At 46.0% G+C, this 20,934-nt stretch overlaps 1 protein-coding gene across 3 annotated transcripts in view; it reads left to right on the top strand.

Moving 5' to 3' along the window:
• LOC119975888 (probable cation-transporting ATPase 13A3) overlaps positions 1–20,934 on the top strand; it is a 186,432-nt gene that overhangs the window by 140,233 nt on the left and 25,265 nt on the right. For all 3 annotated transcript variants that reach the window (XM_038815806.1, XM_038815804.1, XM_038815805.1), the window contains 4 exons: positions 10,467–10,642; positions 18,385–18,513; positions 18,605–18,684; positions 20,813–20,855. In XM_038815806.1, the coding sequence (XP_038671734.1) occupies positions 10,467–10,642; positions 18,385–18,513; positions 18,605–18,684; positions 20,813–20,855 (428 nt within the window). The remainder of the gene's footprint in view (positions 1–10,466; positions 10,643–18,384; positions 18,514–18,604; positions 18,685–20,812; positions 20,856–20,934) is intronic.

Below are 20,934 nucleotides of genomic sequence, written 5' to 3'. Positions count from 1 at the left end.
TACAAAGCGCAAAGAGATAGGGAGGAAAGGGTGGCTAGGCAGAAGCTGGTCGACTCCATACTGGAGGTAGACCATAAATACTCCGAGGCCCCGACCGTAGAACTCCTGGCGGAGAGGAAAGAATTACAAAGGAACTTTGACCTGCTCTCCACCAGGAAAGCAGTACACCAACTCCGCCAGGCACGCGGGGCCCTATACGAACACGGAGACAAAGCCAGCCGCCTGTTGGCCCACCAGCTGAGAAAGCAGGCAGCCAGCAGAGAAATTGCGCAAATCAGAGATACCAGAGGCACGTTGGAAACAGAACCAGAGAGGATTAACAAAACCTTTAAGGCCTTCTACCAAGAGCTGTACACCTCAGAGCCCCCAACGGGGAAGGCTGGGATGAACCGGTTTCTTGACGGACTGGACATACCAGTTGTGGGAGAGGGCAGAAAACGGGATCTGGAAGCACCACTAGCACTGGGAGAGATCATGGACAGCATTAGCTCCATGCAGGCGGGGAAGGCGCCGGGACCGGACGGATTCCCGGCGGACTTCTACAAAAAATTTGCGACAGCGCTGGCCCCGCACCTGCGGGAGATGTTCACAGACTCGCTAGCTAGGGGCACATTGCCACTCACGTTAGCACAGGCCTCAATCTCGCTGATACCTAAGAAAGACAAAGACCCAACGGAATGTGGGTCATACAGACCCATATCTCTGCTGAATGCAGACGCCAAAATACTGGCCAAAATCCTAGCCAAGAGGCTAGAAGACTGTGTACCTGAGGTGGTCACAGAGGACCAGACGGGCTTTGTCAAAGGTAGACAGCTTACCGCGAACATCAGGCGCCTGCTGAACGTGATAATGACCCCCTCCGGGGAGAGAACACAAGAGGTGATCGTCTCCCTGGACGCAGAAAAGGCCTTCGACAGAGTCGAGTGGAAATACCTCATAGAGGTACTGGAGCGGTTCGGGCTTGGAACAGGGTTCACCGCTTGGGTAAAGCTCCTGTACAACGCTCCCATGGCGAGTGTACAGACCAACAACACCAACTCCCAATACTTCCAGCTGCACAGGGGCACCAGACAAGGATGCCCACTGTCCCCGCTGCTGTTCGCACTAGCAATTGAACCGCTAGCAATCGCGCTCAGGGCAGCACAAAATTGGAGGGGGATCCGAAGGGGAGGTAGAGAGCACAGAGTCTCACTCTATGCGGATGATCTGCTCCTCTATATCTCGGACCCACAAAGCAGCATGGACGGAATCATCGCGCTCCTGAAAGAGTTTGGAGCCTTCTCGGGCTACAAACTCAACATGAGCAAAAGTGAGATCTTCCCAGTACACCCGCAAGGGGGGGGGGGGGGGCAGCACTAAAGGGGCTGCCGTTCAATCAAGCCCGACATAAATTCCGCTACCTGGGGATCCAAATAGCCCATGACTGGAAAGGGATCCACAAATGGAACCTCACCAGCCTGACGGAGGAAGTTAAAAAGGACCTGCAAAGATGGAACACACTCCCGCTCTCCCTCGCGGGGAGAGTTCAGACGATCAAAATGAACGTACTGCCCAGGTTCCTCTTCCTGTTTAGATCCATTCCGATCTACATCCCCAAGGCCTTTTTCAAAGCGCTGGACAAACTCATCATGGCGTTCGTATGGGGGGGTAAAAATGCTAGGATCCCAAAGAAGGTCTTACAAAAAACAAAAACCAGGGGAGGGCTAACCCTCCCGAATCTACAATTCTACCACTGGGCAGCAACAGCCGAGCGAGTAAGGGGATGGATCCAGGAGCCAGAGGCTGAGTGGGTGCGTGCGGAGGAGGCCTCCTGCATGGGAACCTCCCTCCGGGCCCTCGCCACGGCAGCACTCCCATCCCCACCCAAAAAACACTCCAGCAGCCCAGTGGTGACAGCCACCCTCCAATCCTGGAACCAACTGCGGCAGCAACTTGGCCTGACCAAAATGTCAAACAGGGCTCCCATCTGCAACAACCATAGGTTCACACCAGCACTGACTGACGCCACCTTCAAAAGGTGGAGGCAGGACGGGGGGACACTGACAGTCAGGGACCTATACACGGACGACAGGATCGCAACACTGGACGAACTGACAGAGAAATTTCAGCTAGCTGGGGGGAACGAGCTACGGTACCTGCAGCTCAAAAACTTCCTACGAAAGGAGACAAGGACGTACCCACAACCGCCACGACAGACACTACTGGAAGACCTACTGGACGCAAGTATCCTAGAGAAAGGGAACTGTAGTGACATGTATGACCGACTGGTAGATAGGGACGACACCGTACTGGACGCAACAAGAAGGAAATGGGAGGACGACCTGGGGATGGAGATAGGGTGGGGACTCTGGAGCGAAGCACTGCATAGGGTCAACTCCACCTCCACGTGCGCAAGGCTCAGCCTGACGCAACTAAAAGTGGTACATAGAGCCCACTTAACAAGAACCCGTATGAGTAGGTTCTTCCCGGAGGTGGAAGACAGATGTGAACGGTGCCAAAGAGGCCCGGCCAACCATGCCCACATGTTCTGGTCTTGCCCCAGACTCGTGGAGTACTGGACAGCCTTCTTCGAGGTTATGTCCAAAGTGGTGGGAGTGAGGGTGGAGCCATGCCCGATAGTGGCGGTCTTCGGGGTTTCAGAACAGCCAGATCTATTCCTGGGGAGGAGGGCGGACGCCCTTGCCTTTGCCTCCCTGATCGCCCGCCGTAGAATCCTGTTTGGCTGGCGGTCAGCAGCACCGCCCAGAGCTGCGGACTGGCTGTCCGACCTCTCGGAATCTCTCCAAATGGAGAAAATCAAATTTGCCATCCGAGGGTCGGACGACGGCTTCCACAGAACGTGGGAGCCATTCATGCAACTGTTCCGGGACCTATTTGTGGCCAATGTACAAGAGGAAGAATAGTCGGGGGAAGGTAGCGGGAGGGGGGGGGGCTACAGGTTCGGTACGGGGGTTCGATGGCTAGCTAAGGCCCAAAACCAAACTAAATAAACATGTTGAGGGGGGGGGGGGGGGGGGCGGGCGCAGTTACTACTACGAAGATGCTTACCTGTAAATATGTATGTTAATTTTTGCGTGTTTGTTTGTTTTTTTTTTGTTCTTTTTCTCTCCTAACAATTTGTAATTTGTTCAATATAAAATATGAAAACTGAATAAAAACATTTATAAAAAAAAAAAAATCCTCAAGCCCTGACCTCATTAATTATGCACCTGGATGTTTCACATTGAATTCAGTGGTGGGTCAGGCCTGGATGGCACAGATTTTGCCGCCATGTCCGAGTGCCATATTGATAAGGCGTCCAACATCACTGACCGACTTATTGAAGAAAGAAGGTGGACTTCCTGAAAATGAGGTTAGATCTTCGGGAATACTCTGAGACCACAGAAGATGAATCTCCTGAGAATGAAGATGGATTTCCAGGAATATCCTGAGGCTTGAAGATGGTCTCCCTACAGAACACGTAATTTGGAAGGTTCAAGTTCAGATGCTCCCTCGACCCACTACTGTATTGTTCCAGGGTCCAGAGTTGTGGGCGGCATCCAATCAGAACTCCAGTTGCCGCAACAGGAAACGCCCCACGGTCCTGCACCCGATACTACACTTACCTCAAATTGGGAGAATTCTGTCCATAGATTTCATTGGTTGTTCGAACGTGTTTCACACTGGCATGTATCCTGCTGGCACCGTGGAGTATTTGGCATGGGGTAACGTTGCACCTTCATCTGCATCCCGATGGTGGGTGTATCCAGAACCAGGGGTCACAGTCTGAGGATTCAGGGTAAACCATTTCGGACAGAGATGAGGAAACATTTCTTCACCCAAAGTGTGGCGAGCCTGTGGAATTCATTACTACAGGAAGTAGTTGATGCTAAATCATTGAATATATTCAAGAGGCAGCTAGATATAGCACTTGGGGCGAATGGGATCAAAGGTTAAGGGGAGAAAGCAGGATTAGGCTATTGAGTTGGATGATCAGCCATGATCGTGATAAATGGCAGAGATGGCTCGAAGGGTCAAAAGGCCTCCTCCTGCTCATATCTTCTATGTATCTATTAATGGGAATAAAATAAGTTTCACATCAGCCTCCCGCCATGAGCGGAAGATCCCACTGTGAATTCACTCTGGTGTGAAAGATTTCAGGCCTCCTGCCATATTCTCCCACCATGACGGACATGAGATGTGCTGGCAGAGGCTTGGGAGAATTCCACCCTATGGGCGTGGTTTAGTGGGCCCGTTAGGCATGAGCACAAATCTTATCATCGCTCCTAAATATCGTAATAAGCCAAAAACAGGATTTATGCCGGCGAGATTTCAGAATTTTATCTTCCTAACCCTCCTCCGATGAAGCGATCAGGTTCATGCCCAGGAATTCACAAACCTGATTAATATGAACTTGAATATATAGCATCTACTTATCAGGCTTAATGTTGCATGTTCAGCCCTCATTGGATCTTTCCACCAACTGTAACGTCATGCTAGTGCGAATTACTGCTGCTTTTTAAAAATGAGAACCAGGCGCCATAACCTCCAAGAGGCAGGAAGGAAGTGAGCACCACTGACTCAACTAAGCACCAGGAGGCCTGAGGGGACAAAGGCTTCTGGGAAGCTCCAGGGGTGGGTGGAGGAGGGATGAGGGGTGGGGGAGAGAGAAAGAAAGAGGTAGTCATCTGTCGGGGGCAGAAAGCTTTACTCGTGGGGTGGTCAGTGGTCTTGGAGTCTGTTGTCTGTGATGTGCAAGTCTACTTTCAGTACAGTGTAAGTCTGCTATCCGTTCAGTGCGAGCCTGCTTTCAGTGCTGTGTGTGTGTGTGTCTGCAGTCTGTGCTGTATGTGTGTGTCTACAGTCTGTGCTGTATGTGTGTGTCTACAGTCTGTGCTGTATGTGTGTGTCTACAGTCTGTGCTGTATGTGTGTGTCTGCAGTCTGCGCTGTATGTGTGTGTCTGCAGTCTGCGCTGTTTGTGTGTGTGTGCAGTCAGCACTGTGTACGTGCGCGGTCTGTGCTGTGCATGTTTGCAGTCTACGCTGTGAGTTCGTGGTCAGCGCAGTGGGTGTGCGCGGCCTGCACTGGCTCATGCTCTCTCCCACATTCTCTCAGTTCTGTGGTTTTCTACCTCAGCTGGAAATCAATCTCTTGCCTTCAGAATCAGACAGCTCAAAGCTGGTGCTTTTATACTTTTTCCAAGCCGCAACCCAAGTGCATGATCACCAGTGTTTCTGAACACTGGCTCAGGCAGCACATGGACAATAATAATAATTATTAGTATTGTCACACGTAGGCTTACATTAACACTGCAATGAAGTTACAGTGAATATCCATTCATTACCACACTCTGGCGTCTGTTCGGGGACATTGAGCGTAGTAGGACAAATCCAGGGCGTGCATGTGGCAGCATTGAAAAATGTAAGGAAAAAGTTAAAAAGACAGTGTTCGCACTAAACTGTGGACAGACAGAACCTATTACCATATCTCAGATAGCAAACCTTGTATGCCCCAGATGAGATCTTTTTGAGGCCCTGGCAACAATAAAGACAGTTTAGCCAGGCTCCACAATGTCTAGAAGAGCCATTGTGTCTCTGAAAACTAGTCAACTGTCAGGGCGATGGGACAATTTAAAAAAAAAAAAATTTTTTTTAAAAATACAAATTTAGAGTACCCAATTCATTTTTCCAATTGGGCAATTTAGCGTGGCCAATCGGCCTAGCATGCGCATCTTTGGGTTGTGTCAGCGAAACCCACGCAAACATGGGGAGAATGTGCAAACTCCACATGGACAGTGACCCAGAGCTAGGATCGAACCTGGGATCTCGGCGCCGTGAAGCTGCAGTACTATCCACTGCTCCACCGTGCTGCCCGAGAGAGATGGGGACAATTACCACAGAATCCCCTTGAGGGCAGTATGGTGGCACAGTGGCTAGCACTACTGCCTCACAGCGCCGAGGTCCCAAGTTCGACCTTGGCTCTGGGTCACTATCCGTGTGGAGTGTGTACATTCACCCCGTGTTTGCATGGGTTTCACCCCCACAACCCAAAGATGTGCAGGGTCGATGGATTAACCACGCTAAATTGCCCCTAAATTGGAAAAAAATAATTGGGTACTCTAAATTTAAAAAAAAAACAGAATCTGCTTGTCGAACACATCGCTTTTATATTGTAAAAGTGGTAAACAAGAGATGCCTGGAAAACGATTAAAATAAAGCATACAGGACAATGGCTTTGCATAATGTGATCAGACACAACTGTAACCAATTTAAAACTATCAGTATTGATGACCTAATGTAATGTAACACTGTACCACAAAGAAAACAAGACTGTATAAAAGCTGTTGTTAGCAGAGCAGCAGGCTAGAGTTTACAGCTCCAAGCTCAGCTCTCCCTCGTGCATGTTAAATAAATCCATTTTTGTTGAAGTTCAATACAGTCTCAAAGACTCAGTTCATTTATTCCCTCCAACACTGAGGGAGAATTCCAAATGTCCAAATTATCTTACAGCATGTCTTTTGGGACTTGTGGGAGGAAACCCGAGCATCCGGCGGAAACCCACGCAGACACGGGGAGAACGTGCAGACTCCGCACAGACAGTGACTCAAGCTGGGAATTGAACCTGGGACCCTGGCGTTGTGAAGCAACAATGCTAACTACTGTGCTACCGTGCCGCCCAGTTTGGTCCCTGATTGGTTTACGTGGTGCAGGATCAGTTTCCGTTTGATTTCATTTAGGGTGATGGTCATTTATTGATTGATGTAATTTCCTGTTGTCTCTTGACTGGACCTCCAATGTGTCAGTTACTTGAGGATCATCCCCTCATTATAGCTTTCATATTATATCATTACATTTTGTGGCTTTCTCCTTGGATAGTGGGGAACCTTCAGATATTTCCATCGTCCGCTCATTTGAAATAAGAAAGCGTGTGATGTCAAGCTGTAATGAACTTACATTTGGACTAATTGCTCCAAATGTATAATTGATGTGTAGGCATTCTATAGAATTTCAGTTAGGCATGCAACTATAAATGTTTTGGTTATTAGAACTGCTTTGCTAGTATAGGCTTTTGTAATATTTGCCAGTGCTTGGTACAAGTTAATTAAAAATAGTAAAAAGTGTACAAGTGGCCTTAAACTAATACAGAAATTACAAAGTTACTAAATACATCAAGATCTATACAAATCAATGCTTGGACTGATTGGTGTGTCAAAAGTTGAGGTAGCAAGTTAACTTCTAAAATACAGAATGATGCATTCATTTAATACAAGTTCCTGAATAATGAAAGTCAAGGAAACTACATAGTTACAAAAACTAATTATAGAACTTAGAATTAAGCTTTGTCATGGCCATAAGACATGAAAGAGGTCATAAACTGTTTAAATCAAATCTTACTTTCTGCTTCTTTGAGTATGGACTTTGCTGGACCAAAAACATGGCTGCTACAGGGTACATGATTTGGTTGCAGTTCTGGAAATTTCCAACAGTAATTACAGGACATATCTCAACCCTCATCCTTGTAGATTTTCACACCTGCCATTGTGTGGGCCCATTACAAGCTGGCCTCCTAACTAAACCTCCTCGAAGCCTGGTTCTCTGGAAGATTCCTATCATTATCTGTAAAGTGGACCAAGTCTCTGGATGCCAACCTCCACTTGCTGCACCATGACAAACTCTGAAGGAATTTGGTGACTCGTGCTTTCAGCTAGCTGACACTGCCTGAACATTTGCACCTACATGAAGGAATGCTCACTGGACTCTGACATTCACATGAATTAACATCCTTATCTTGCTTTTTTTGTAAACTATTCCCGCTTGTAAATCTGGGGCGGGATTCTCCGATCGGCGACACCCAAATCGCGTTCAGCAATTGGCCGGAGAATCCCCGTTTACGCCGGAATCGGGGGGGCGGTGCCGTTTTTGCAATGCTCCACACCCTCAAAAACAGCGTACTCGAGCAGCACGCCGCATACCGTATGGACCGTCTCAGGATGTCACCTGAGGCCCTCCCCCGATGCTTCGTCCCCGATAGACCAAGTCTCCGACGGCGTGGGACACGTGCTCACACTGTTCGGATCTCACGTGGTGGCTGCGGACTGAGTCCAATGCGGCCATAGTCGGGGGCTGGGGAGATTGGTGGGGAGTGGTCCAGGAGTGGAGAGGCTGGTTACAGGGGGGGGCAATTTTTGGCAGGCTGGGTCTACGCACAGACAGCGCCATGTTGTACGGAGCGGCCGCCGCAGGCCGCCACCGTGCGCATGCACGGCGACGGACCTGGCCATTCTCCTGCCAAATCTGCAGGTAAAGCCGGGGACTTTTGCTGCATGGTTGCAAGCTCCCCCACCAGTCATAGTCGCAGAATTGGAGAATCCAGCCCCTGGTTTCTTTCCGAACTCCTCCGTGTGTCGTTGTGACAACCATCTACCTGGTTTGATTGTATGAATCAACAATACTTTTGATTTAACCTAAAGAGAGTTTGCGAATCAATACACAGCCTATTTCAAAAATTAAAACACTTCTGTTTATGGACTGATGGCAAGAAACATAAAGTTCAGTTTGCCTTTCTCCCCTGTCTGTAACAGCTTACAAAAGAAAATATGCTTATTGTGAAGGAAAGTGACTCCTTTTTTAAAGCATTACAAGTTAAAAACTATTCTAATGTAGGACATCTGGCGACACGATGACACAGTGGTTAGCACTGCTGCCTCACAGTGCCAGGGGTCTCTGTTCAATTCCAACCTTGGTGACTGTGTGGAGTTTGCACATTCTCCCCTTGTCTGTGTGGGTTTCCTCCGGGTGCTCCGTTTTTTTTCGCCACTGTCCAAAGATGAGCGGATTAGGTGGATTGGCCATGCTAAGTTGCTCCTCATTGTCAAAAGTTTAGGTGGGGTTGTGGGGTTACAGGGATGGGGTAGGGGAGTGGGCCTGGATAGTATGCTCTTTTGCAGGGCCGGTGTCAGGGCCATGGCCTCCTTCTGCACTGTAGGGATTCTGTGATAAGGCAGAATGTTAAACATTTCACAGTTGTTTTCTTAACACAATAGACTTTTCTAGCTCCCCACTTAGTTATAGGTATTGTTCAGGTACGCAATCAGACCCCAATTTATTTTAGGATACCAGACGAGAAACCCTAACTATTTGCAATTTGTAAAACTGTGAGGAAAGGATTCTTCACCCCAGGAGTGATGACTCTGACTAATAGGTATCTTTTATGTGAAAACAAACTTTATATTTAACACAGCATTAACTACATTAACATCAAGGAAATAGCTTTACAATTAACAGTTAAACAATTCTTAAATAAAAGGGAAAACTTTAACTTATACCCTAGACTTTCACTATATATATATATTCTAACCAAGCAACCCAATACAATTCAAATGTCACTTGTAAATAAAGTTCATAAAACAGATTACTTGCTTATATGTGCAGTTCTTTGGAGTGCGACCCTATCGAGAACAGATCCAGGACCCTTCTATTTTGTCAGACCCTTCTGCTTAACCTAACAGCATTTAACAAAACTGCAAACTATGGGCAGACCTAGCTCCTCCCATTAATTACATCATCTGTATCCTACTAAGATGCCCCAGTACCTACTTAGCTATGACTAAACACAATACTTCACTTTATGCATACCCCAGGGAATCTCCAACAATCAAAACAATATCCCATTACCCATCTATATGTAAATAAATAAATGGTTAGAAACCATGGTTACCTCACTTTTTATGACACCTTGATTTCAGCTTTACTAGTCACAGTACCTGTATATATTTTAAATCAGGGTTTTTTAATAAGATTACGACAACAGATATGAAATACAACATATATAACAATTTCTTACATTCAGCACGGTATGAGTAACACTGATAAGTTTTAAGTGCCAGGGAGTATGATGGGTCTACACTGTAACTGCTCAACCTTGACTGACTTCACAACACTTGCTCTGTGATAGAGCATAAAGATCAAGCAGTGGATCTCACAGCAGTTGTTCTGTATTTAAACCATTAAACTATAGCTTTACATGGCTTGGGGCCATGTGGTGTTTCTCACTTGTGAAGGAGCTGGTCAGATGATATAATCATGCCCTGCATTGACTACAATTAAGCAGAATATCATGTTGGGTTAATTGATAAACACACAACTAAAATAAAACTAAGATTGCATTTCATATGCAAACATTCGAAAATTTCTTCAAATAATACATGTTCTAATTCATAACCTAAAATGGATGCCAATTGATATGTATTGTACAGGTGATGTGACGGTAGTTATGGGTACTTACTTAGACTTAATTTATTTCCTATTTGATGCATCACTTTAAAGCAGGAGTGGGATAAAATGCGACAAAAGTGTAACATAATACCATTCAAAATTTGGTTTTGTTTTTAAATCGTAAACAGTAAAATGAAAAATGGAGTGAATTTTAAAAGGAAAGACTCCGTTGTATATTCATAGAACGTAATTGTGCTTTATGTTCTGCCAGGGGATAATATGTTAACAGCTGTTTCTGTAGCCAGAAACTCTGGAATGATTTTACCTCAGGATAAAGTGATTATTGCAGAAGCTCTACCTCCAAAAGATGGACAGGCTGCAAAAATACATTGGCTGTATGCAGATGATACTTCAAGACATCTTGATGTATCTCGTGGAGCCTCAGAGGTATGAGACCTGTTTCATTTCTTAGCTGATGAACAAAATGTATGAAGTATTTTGTATGAATTTCAATTATCTAAGTATAGAATAATTTAAAGAAGGAAGAAAAATCTCTAAGTACTTATTCATATTATGTTTCAGCACATTAAGCAACATAATTCTAAGATGGTTATGACTTGACAATTTTGACTCATTTTGTTAATATATGGTATACTGGAGGAAGATATAGAATTAACTGTAACTTTGAAATTGGTTCCAAATAAAAGTAGAACTCAAGTTGGGTAAATCTTTAAGACATGCGCCCTAAACTTTGAAATAAATTAGGGAGGAGAAATTAGGGAGCATTGGCCCTTGTAATAGGGGCTGGAGTTTCAATTTTTGGTGGAGCCAAGAATGAGTGCAAGCACAATTTTTTGAAAATTACGTTCTCAATGCCTCCGTGAAGCTCTCAAATACTCAATGTGAGAGCATTGGGGAGGGTGTTGGAAATCTGCTCGCCTTCAATGAAGGGCTTTGGGATACCTTGATAATGAACTAGAGAGGGTAAGAATGGAATTCTCAATCTGGAGAACATATGATCTGCATAATGATTTGAAGTGAAGGAAAAATAGGATGACTGAATGATAGCACTTCACTTATCTTCCTGGTGAATGTTTGGCTACTTTTATGCACCTTATCAGTGCTGGACCTCTGATCTGCTGCTGGCACCATTCACAAAGAAATGGCAAGACTTGTAATTGCTGTCATCTGCCTTATATGGAGCCACTTCCCACCTTCGTGCCAGTCTGGATAGTACTACAGATTGGGTGCCACACTCATTCCAGGCCCCACTAGTTGAGTTGCATTTCATGATCTTGTCAGGTCACTGGTGGTGACATGAAACGGAGTTGGGCCACGGAGAATGACATTTTTCATTCCAGGACTCAGGCCCATGGCGGGAGTGGGAACCAGGAGTCCTTTTCCACAGCAGAGGTTGGTGGGAATTCAATTTTATTGTGTGTTGCCAGCCTTATTAAGTTTGCAGTCAGGGGTTTTCCTACATTTTCACGGTGGGGCAAGCTGACTGCATCATATCCAGACACTACATTGAAAAGGCATCCGGACATCAACTTACCCACTGAAGGAGAAGATGATCACAGGTAACTCCAGACCCCAGATTCAATGGCACGTCTTGGAAGTCCTTCTCAATGCAGTAGAGGCCAGGAGAGTTATCCTCTACCCCGAGGATGGAAGATTGAGGTCAAGCCATCAGACTAGCAAAAGAGGAAATCTCCTGGGTGGTCAGTGCCCAAGGACTTCACCAGAGGACTGCCTTGCAGTGCTGCAGACAGATTAATTGCCTTATTCGTTCCACCAAATAAGTGAAGCCTTAACTGCTCACACTCGCCTCACTGAATAGTACAGGTAAAATGGACTTTAGTGGCCAAGAGCTACTCAGCATAAGGTGATGCTTCACTACCAATGCAATTCATCTAGTATGCAGGGGGAGAGGCCACAGTGGGTCCCTGACCCATACAGAGAGCTCAAATGCTGACTGGGAGCAGGGGGAAAGGATTAGGTGTTGAGAACACCAGCAAGCACCGCTAATGGTATGCCTCTGTGAGCCTTATCCTTCTGTTTTCATGGGCTCACCGCTCTGAAGAGTGCTGCCTCAGAACCCTTATAGACAACCTTGAGTGCAACAATCCAGTGGATTATTTGTAAGACTTGAAGCATGATAAAGATACCACATCTTAACCCCATTTTTTTCTCTCTGTGTGGGAAAAGTTGAGGCACAACAGTTGTGTGAGAGAGAGAGAGAAGACAGGAGGGGGCTGGCCTGACCTCAAGAACCTCACCAACTTTGAGGAGTGGACAGCCCAGTTGGCTGGGCAGGAGCCAGACCGAGCCAATGGTGAAGGAGAGGTTGGCGGGTGGCCTCCATCCAGTAAGGATCCATGCATGTCACAAAGACCCATGATACATAGAAGCCAAAGGGTCACGTGTTCCTCCATGTCAGGGCAGCTCTTGCAGTCTTTCGCACTCTCCTTTCAGCAGGAAGCAGACCAGGGAGCTAGAGTAAAACCTGTCAGCAGTTTGTCCAGCCCAGCGACAGCCAAGGACATTGGGGGTGAGGAAGAAAATGCTCCTGTAACAGCACTTACCTGAGCCCTCCACCAACCCAGGAGACATAACTTTGATGGGTGCTAAATGTATTTCTTGTCAGGTCTCGCATTCTGTGGTTACCACACAGAATGTGTCCACAACAGAAGGAAGCACAGTCAGTCAAGTGCACTGGCATTCTGAAGACTACTAAGGAAGAGACATCTGTGATGCCCCAGTTCGATGATGAGCGTCTGGGATGGGCCCTGCATGAGATGATGGAGAAGTGCAAGAGGAGGAGGAACATCAGCCAAAGGTGAAAGAGGAACATCAGCAAGAGGTGTTGAAGCCCTCAGCAGAGTGGCATGTGAGGTAGCAGAGTCTGTCCGCCTGCTCTCTGATGAAGTGGTGCCCACATGTGTGCGCATCAAAGTCTCCATTGGGAAGGTGGCGGATGCCATGGAGAACCTGATGTAGAACACCCAGTTTATTACGGAGATGTGTGCGGATCTGCATTCTATCGCTGCAGATGGGTGAGCTTTTGTTGTAGCTATGCTCCAGGCATCACCCTTCCCATAAGGACTTGGGCAAGGGCCCTTGGGCGCTCAAAGGGTAAAAGAGGGGCTATTGAACACCCCTGGGACTTTCATCCAGAATCTGCTTTTCCATATCTCCTCCACCATTCCTCAGAGCCCATTCATCTGTCCCTCCGTTCCAAATCCCCCTTGCTTCTCCCTTTAGCTTTGTCCACTGTGATGAAAGAGGGAGCTCCACAGGAGGACTGCCGAAGTAAGCCGGGTCCCTCAAGTCCTCTGGTCTCCAGAGGACAGCCAGTAACGTCATCCAAGATAATAAGACAAACTGTTCAGCAGGCTGCCTCCACCCCTGCTGTGGATGTCAGGGAGCACCTCAAGAAATGGTAGGGAACGCAAGATTTAAAAATGTTGACATGATATGTGTTTGTACTTGTTCACCATGATCGTTAATATGATGACATTTTTGCAGATATTGTCCACTAACAATTTAATGAGGTCCTTTGTGGTTTATTTGTGATGAAGTCCTTAAACCTGTGCATGCCCCTTTCTGGGTCTATGTTCCCTGGAATCATGCAAATGCCGGGAGGCAAAAGTCAAGGCCTTGCAAGCCTTGTGCAAGTCTCCCGCACACACTGAGTCTTTGTCCTTCACACGCTCATGTGTCCCAATGCCATAGCATTGTAGATGTATATGTTTTTTTTTATAAATTTAGTGTACCCAATTCATTTGTTTGCAATTAAGCGGCAATTTAGCGTGTTCAATCCACAACCCTTGCAACATCTTGCTGGGGGTGGAACCCACGCAAACACGGGGATAGCGACGAGTCAGAATACAGGAGGGAGATAGAGAACCTACTGGAGTGGAGCAGCGACAACAATCTCTCCCTCAATGCCAGCAAAACTAAAGAGTTGGTCATTGACTTCAGGAAGCAAAGTACTGTACACACCCCTGTCAGCATCAACGGGGCCGAGGTGGAGATGGTTAGCAGTTTCAAATTCCTAGGGGTGCACATCACCAAAAATCTGTCCTGGTTCACCCACGTCGATACTACCACCAAAAAAGCACAACAGCGCCTGTACTTACTCAGGAAACTAAGGAAATTCGGCATGTCAATATTAACTCTTACCAACTTTTACAGATGCACCATAGAAAACATCTCAGCCTGGTATGGCAACTGCTCAGCCCAGGACCACAAGAAGCTTCAGAGAGTCGTGAACACAACCCAGTCCATCACACAAACCTGCCTCCCATCTACACCTCCCGCGGCCTGGGGAAGGCGGGCAGCATAATCAAAGACCCCTTCCACCCGGCTTACTCACTCTTCCAACTTCTTCCATCGGGCAGGAGATACAGAAGTCTGAGAACATGCACAAACGGCTCAAAAACTGCTTCTTTCCCGCTGTTACTAGACTCCTAAACTACCCTCTTATGGACTGACCACATTAACACTTAACACTACACCGCTGTATGCTTCGTTCGATGCCGGTGCTTATGTAGTTACATTTTGTAACTTGTGTTGCACTATTATATATTTTCTCTTATTTCCTTTTCATTTCATGTACTTAATGATCTGTTGAGCTGCTCGCAGAAAAATACTTTTCACTGCACCTTGGTACACGTGACAATAAACAAATCCAATCCAATCCAATCATGTGCAAACTGCATACGGACAGTGACCCAGAACCGGGATTGAACCTGGGACCTCGGCGCCGTGAGGCAACAGGGCTAACCCACTGCGCCACCGTGTTGCCCTGTAGATACTATGCAGGGGTTCCCCTTCAATTGGCCAGCATCTGGATCTCTGCCCAACTCCCATGCAGTATGTTGAAATCTTCACCTCAAGCCTTTGCAAGCAGCCATGGTTGTTGTTACTTTCCACGTCAAGTCAAATACCTTTACTTCTCCCATGACACACACCCTGTCCCCCACAACCATTGACCGACCCCCTACCCCCAGGGCAACATTTGGCACTTCACAGTTTCAGGGTCCCAGGTTCAATTCCCGGCTTGAGTCACTGTCTGTGCGGAGTCTGCATGTTCTACTTGTGGCTCCATGGGTTCCCTCCAGTAGCTCCGGTTTCCTCCCACAGTCCAAAGATGTGCAGGTTAGGTGGATTGGCCATGCTAAGTTGCCCTTGGAGTCCAAAGGGGTTGTTGGGTTACGGATATGAGGTGAAGGTGTGGGCTTAAGTGGGATGCTCTTTCCAAGAGCTAGTGCAGACTTGATGGGCCAAATAGCCTCCTTCTGCACTGTAAAGTCTATGTCTATGCCTACTTGCGTACCAGAACCGACGGCAAGCTGTACAGCCCTGCTCGCCTGACATCCAAGACAAAGGTGAGTTGCTCTACCTTGATGATGCCACGTGAGCATTCCGAACTGGGGTCCATGCTTCCACTGCGAGATATGACAATACAACCATTAGACATAGGAGCAGAATTTGGCCATTTGGCCCTTCGAGTCTGCTCTGCCATTCAATCATGGTTGATATGGTTCTCATCCGCATTCTCCTGTCTCTTCCCATAATCCCTGATCCCTTTATTAATCAAGAACCTTTCTGTCTCTGTCTTAAAGACATTCCGTGACTTAGCCTCCACGGCCTTCTGCGATAATGAGTTCCACAGATTCACCACCCTCTGGCTGCAGAACTTCCGCCTCATCTCAGTTTTAAAGGATCTTCCCTTCAGTCTGATGCTGTGCCCTTGGGTACTAGTTTCCCCTACTAGTGCCGCAAAGAAATATAGACAGGCGGAGTGAATGGGCAACAAATTGGCAGCTGGAGTATAATGTGGGGAATTGTGAGGTTATTCACTTGGGTAGTAAAAACAAAAATGCAGAATTTTTTTTTAAATAAGGTATGAACTTATAAATGTGGATATTCAGTAGGACTGGGGTTAACCCAGACAAGGAAAGGCCGGCATGGTGGTCAGCACTGCTGCTTCACCGTGCCGAGATCTCAATTTCGATTCTGGCTCTTGGTCACTGTCCGTGTGGAGTTTGCACATTCTCCCCGTGTTTGCGTGGGTTTCACCCCCACAACACAAAGATGTGCAGGGTACGTGAATTAGCCACGCTAAATTGCCCCTCAATTGGAAAAAATGAATTGGGTACTCTAAATTTATTTTTTTTTAAACCCAGACAAGGAACAGCAAGTTCACATGCAGGTACAGTAAGCAATTAAGAAGGCAAATAGCAAGTTAGTCTTCATTGCAAGGTGATTGGAATACAATAATAAGGAAGTCCCGTCCTCCCCGTGTGTGCGTGGGTTTCCTCCGGGTGCTCCGGTTTCCTCCCACAGTCCAAAGATGTGCGGGTTAGGTGGATTGGCCATGCTAAATTGTCCGTAGTGTAAGGTTAATGGGGGGATTGTTGGGTTACGGATATACGGGTTACGTGGGTTTAAGTAGGGTGATCATTGCTCGGCACAACATCGAGGGCCGAAGGGCCTGTTCTGTGCTGTACTGTTCTATGAAGTCTTGCAATAGTTGTAAGGACTTTAGTCAGACCACAACTGGGGTACTATGTGCAGTTTTGTCTCCATGTTTAAGGAATGATATACATGCATGATGGGAAGCAATATAGCAAAGGTTCATTAAATTGGTTCCTGAGACAAAAGAGTTGCCCTATGATGAGGCGCTGAGTTAAATGGGCCTGTGCACACTGGAGTCTATCTCATTGAAACATACAGGACTCTGAACAGGTTTGATGGTTTAGACACAGAGATTGTTTCTCTTCTCTGGGGAATCTAGAACATGGGGAGCACAGGCTAACGGGTCGAGGTTATAAAACAGATATTAGGAGACATTTCTTCAGAGAAAGGTTTATGACTTTTTGGAATTGGAGTCCACTTGCCAATCAATCAACACTCTCTTTCCAGACAGTATAAATTATTGTTTTCCTTTTATATTGGTATCCTTGCGAAGTGTCCTGATTAGTGCAAGACAAAAGCATGTCCCTTTTTTTCAGCAATACTTAAGTTCAGTATTACCAAATGACCATTTGAATTCTCAATCCCAAAGGATTGTGGATGTTCCTTTGTTGACTATATTTAAGACTGGGATCAGCAGATCTTTGGGGTCTCTGGGAATCGAGGGATATGGTGAACAGACAGGAATGTTGAGTTGTGGCCAAGGATCAATCATGATTATTTCAAATGGCAGAACAGGATTGAAGGGCTTTTTGGTCTAACCCTGCTCCTATTTCCTATGTTTGTCGTTCTTAAATGAAGAGTTTAAAAGAGGTTTTCAAATGATGAATGACCTTCATTGTGAATAAGGAAAGAGTATTTCCTTTGTTTCTGGAATGAATGATGAGGGAAGCACAAAATAATACAGGGTAATGAAGAGATGGATTAGAAAGAAAACGTTCTGCATAATAATAGTGAATGCTTGGGATAACTTTTGTATCTTGCAGGAAAAATGGGATAAAGTTTGAAGCACAAAATAATCAAATAATGAAGAGATATGAGTTAGTGTGATTAATTTTGGACTGCACTGGCAAAGAACCAATGCAGACATGGTGATAAATAGCAATTTCCTGAGTTAGATTGACACTGGAGAAAGAGCTTATAGTTATTAATCGAGTCTTTCTGACAACAAGCGGGAGATAAGGGGTAATCAAATGGAGTTTTCTAGCATAATGAGTTTTTAAAAGGAAAAGAGTAATTTTTCCTTGGTTGAAGAAAACTTACCACTTCGCAGTTATTGGACCACGGAATGTTTTTCATCAGAAATGGCTACAATATTGCTCAAAAGGAAATTTAATAAATATTTCAAATGAAAGAATGTGAAAGGAAATGGGCAAGCAGAAGTGCTATGGAATCAATGTGGGTGGCTCCAATTAAACAGTAAGTGTGAGCTCAGACACATGGACTGCAGCGGTTCAAGAAGGCAACTCACCACCACCTTCTTGAGGGCAATTAGGGATGGGCAATAAATGCTGGCCTCGGCAGCAATGTGCACATCTCATGCATGAATTTTAAAAAAGACATGATGGCCCACATGGTCTCCCGACTAACATGCTGGAATTGTTTTATTAATACTGTAGAGTAGGTAAATATATTATTGTAAGTTTTATTTAAATGGAAATAGGGCGTTAAATTGATGTTGCTTTTGTATTACTTTCCTTTTCCAGGTTATCAATATTAAAGTAGAAAATGAAGGCTCTGGAGATGGTCTCCATCAGATGAACCATTACCACTTTGCAATGGATGGCAAATCTTTTTCTATTATAACTGAACATTTCCAGGATCTGCTTTCAAAAGTCAGTAATTGACATCTGATGCTTTCTGAATAACTTTGGCTACAGATATTCCTGCCCAAAAGCAACTAAAATGTTCTTCTGTTCATCTCAGTTGGTACTAAATGGCACGGTATTTGCTCGCATGGCTCCTGATCAAAAAACACAGCTGGTAGAAGCATTTCAAAATGTAGAGTAAGTACTGAATGACTATTTACAAATTAGAAAATATGAGATAGATGGAAGAAATATTATAACAACTCAATGTACATTTAATACAACCATATTAAATTTCCAAGCTAAATTTGTTGGCTAACTTAATTTTGTTGTTATTCTATGAGCACAACTGCAAAAAAATAATTATGGGCTGGTCTAACGGAAACATTTCTAAGTGTCATTAGTGACAGGTTTTGCTTATAGTTCCCCGTCGGCTCTGTCTGCACGTTCCCCATCGCTATCTAACCACACTTAGTCATTTTGTTTGAGCCCTGGGGGTTTCTCACCGGTTTATCCCACACTTAGTTTCATCACTGGGGAGCAGAACTCATTGGCCAAACTGGCTACTCAGAGATCGGGCAGCCATTTTGAAAGGGTGCCCTGGTCTCTAAGTGAGCTTGTGGGTTTCCCCCCAGCAATGTCACCCCCCCCCCCCCCCCCCCCCCCAACACACATATGAGCGGTACGACCCCCCCCCATTGAGGGCACCTTGCTACGGGGTTGTTGAGTACTCTCCCTTTTCAGGTCTCCCAAACCCCTTTTTGGCCCCCCCCCCCCCCCCCCCCCCTTCTTGGATCCCACCTTTCACTCCCCCCAATCTTCCAGAGGCCTCTTCATTCCCAACCAACATCCCCCCCCTCACCCTCCTTTCATGGGCAAGCCCCCCCCCACCCCCCCCCCCCCCCCCCCACCATCCAGGCCCTGACTCTTGGCAGTGCCACCTTGGCACCTGGGAAGTCTGGCACTGGTACCCTGGGAGTGCTCCTGCTAGCTTTGTGATGCCTCCTGGGAAACTTGGCAATGCCAAGGTGCCTGTTTTCCAGGGAGAGGGCCGGGTGGGCCACTTTGCCCTATTCCTGGTCACCCAGGGCATCTAACGGCCTGAGGGACCCCTCCGTTGCGGTTCCGTCTGGTCCCTGGGGAGGCCATTAAATGCTGGGAGGCCGGTAGCACACTGGGCTAAATCGCTGGCTTTGAAAGCAGACCAAGGCAGGCCAGCAGCACGGTTCGATTCCCGTAACAGCCTCCCGAGCAGGCGCCGGAATGTGGCGACTAGGGGCTTTTCACAGTAACGTAATTGAAGCCTACTCGTGACAATAAGCAATTTTCATTTCATTTTCAAGTAGGTTTAAAACCTACTTAAGTGCGCATGATTTGGTGACGTCCATTGTGGGCGTGAATCTGGTTGCGCCGCCAGTGGCTGCCGGGAAGCCCACGGGAGGTCTCACCCAGCATCTACCGCCCGGGTTGCATCCCGGTTGGGCGAGGCGAGGCCAATAGATCACACCCAAAAACAAAAGACTTGCATTTTTGCAACAATTTTAAGGACCATCAAACATTTGTTTTTCTTAATTTAGAGTACCCAATTATTCTTTTTCCCAATTAAGAGGCAATTTAGTGTGGCCAATCCACCTACCCTGCACATCTTTGGGTTGTGGGTGTGAGACTCACGCAGACACGGGCAGAATGTGTAAACTTCACACGGACAGTGACCCAGCGCCGTGAGGCAGCAGTGTCAACCACTGCCCCACCGTGCTGCCTTTTACCATCAAACATTCTAAGTGCTTTATAACCAGTGAAGCATATTGAAGAGCAATGAGCTGTTGTAATGTAGGAAGCATGGTAGCCAATTCACTAACAGCAACCTCACAAACAACAATGTAATAATGACCACGTAATCTGTTTTGTGTTGTTGATTGAAGGATAAGTATTGACCAGTACACCAGGTGTAACTCTCCAGCTCTTCTTTGAAAATAATGCCATGGTATCTTTTATGTTGACCAGAGCAGGCAGACGGGGCTTTGATTTCCGTACTGAATTTAATACCATCCTTTATTTTTGTGCTCTAGCCCTGGAGTGGGACTTGAACCCAGAACCATGTCATTTAGAGGTGAAAGTGCTTCCTTATAGAATCCTCTGTTTCAGGAAACCTTTTAAATAATTTGGATACAATCAAAAGCTTATTACCAAATTAGAAAAAGTTAGCAACAATTTAAAAGTTTGTACTGTATTTGTCTAAGGATTATCAGTGCTGCACTTGAGGTAAAGGTTTTGTAGTTTGCTCATTGAAGAGTAACGTTTAATCTCTTGCTTGTTCTTCTGACAGTTATTACGTAGGAATGTGTGGAGATGGTGCCAATGACTGTGGTGTAAGTGTTTATTAATTTTTGGATTGCCAACATTCTTATCTGTTTGGACAATGTATAAAATACAAATGTGTGATTTACA

Source organism: Scyliorhinus canicula, chromosome 13 (assembly GCF_902713615.1).
Source record: "Scyliorhinus canicula chromosome 13, sScyCan1.1, whole genome shotgun sequence".
In the NCBI taxonomy this organism is placed as follows: domain Eukaryota; kingdom Metazoa; phylum Chordata; class Chondrichthyes; order Carcharhiniformes; family Scyliorhinidae; genus Scyliorhinus; species Scyliorhinus canicula.
The sequence above is the reverse complement of the archived record's forward strand: the minus strand, read 5'-3'. Positions and strand labels throughout refer to the sequence as shown.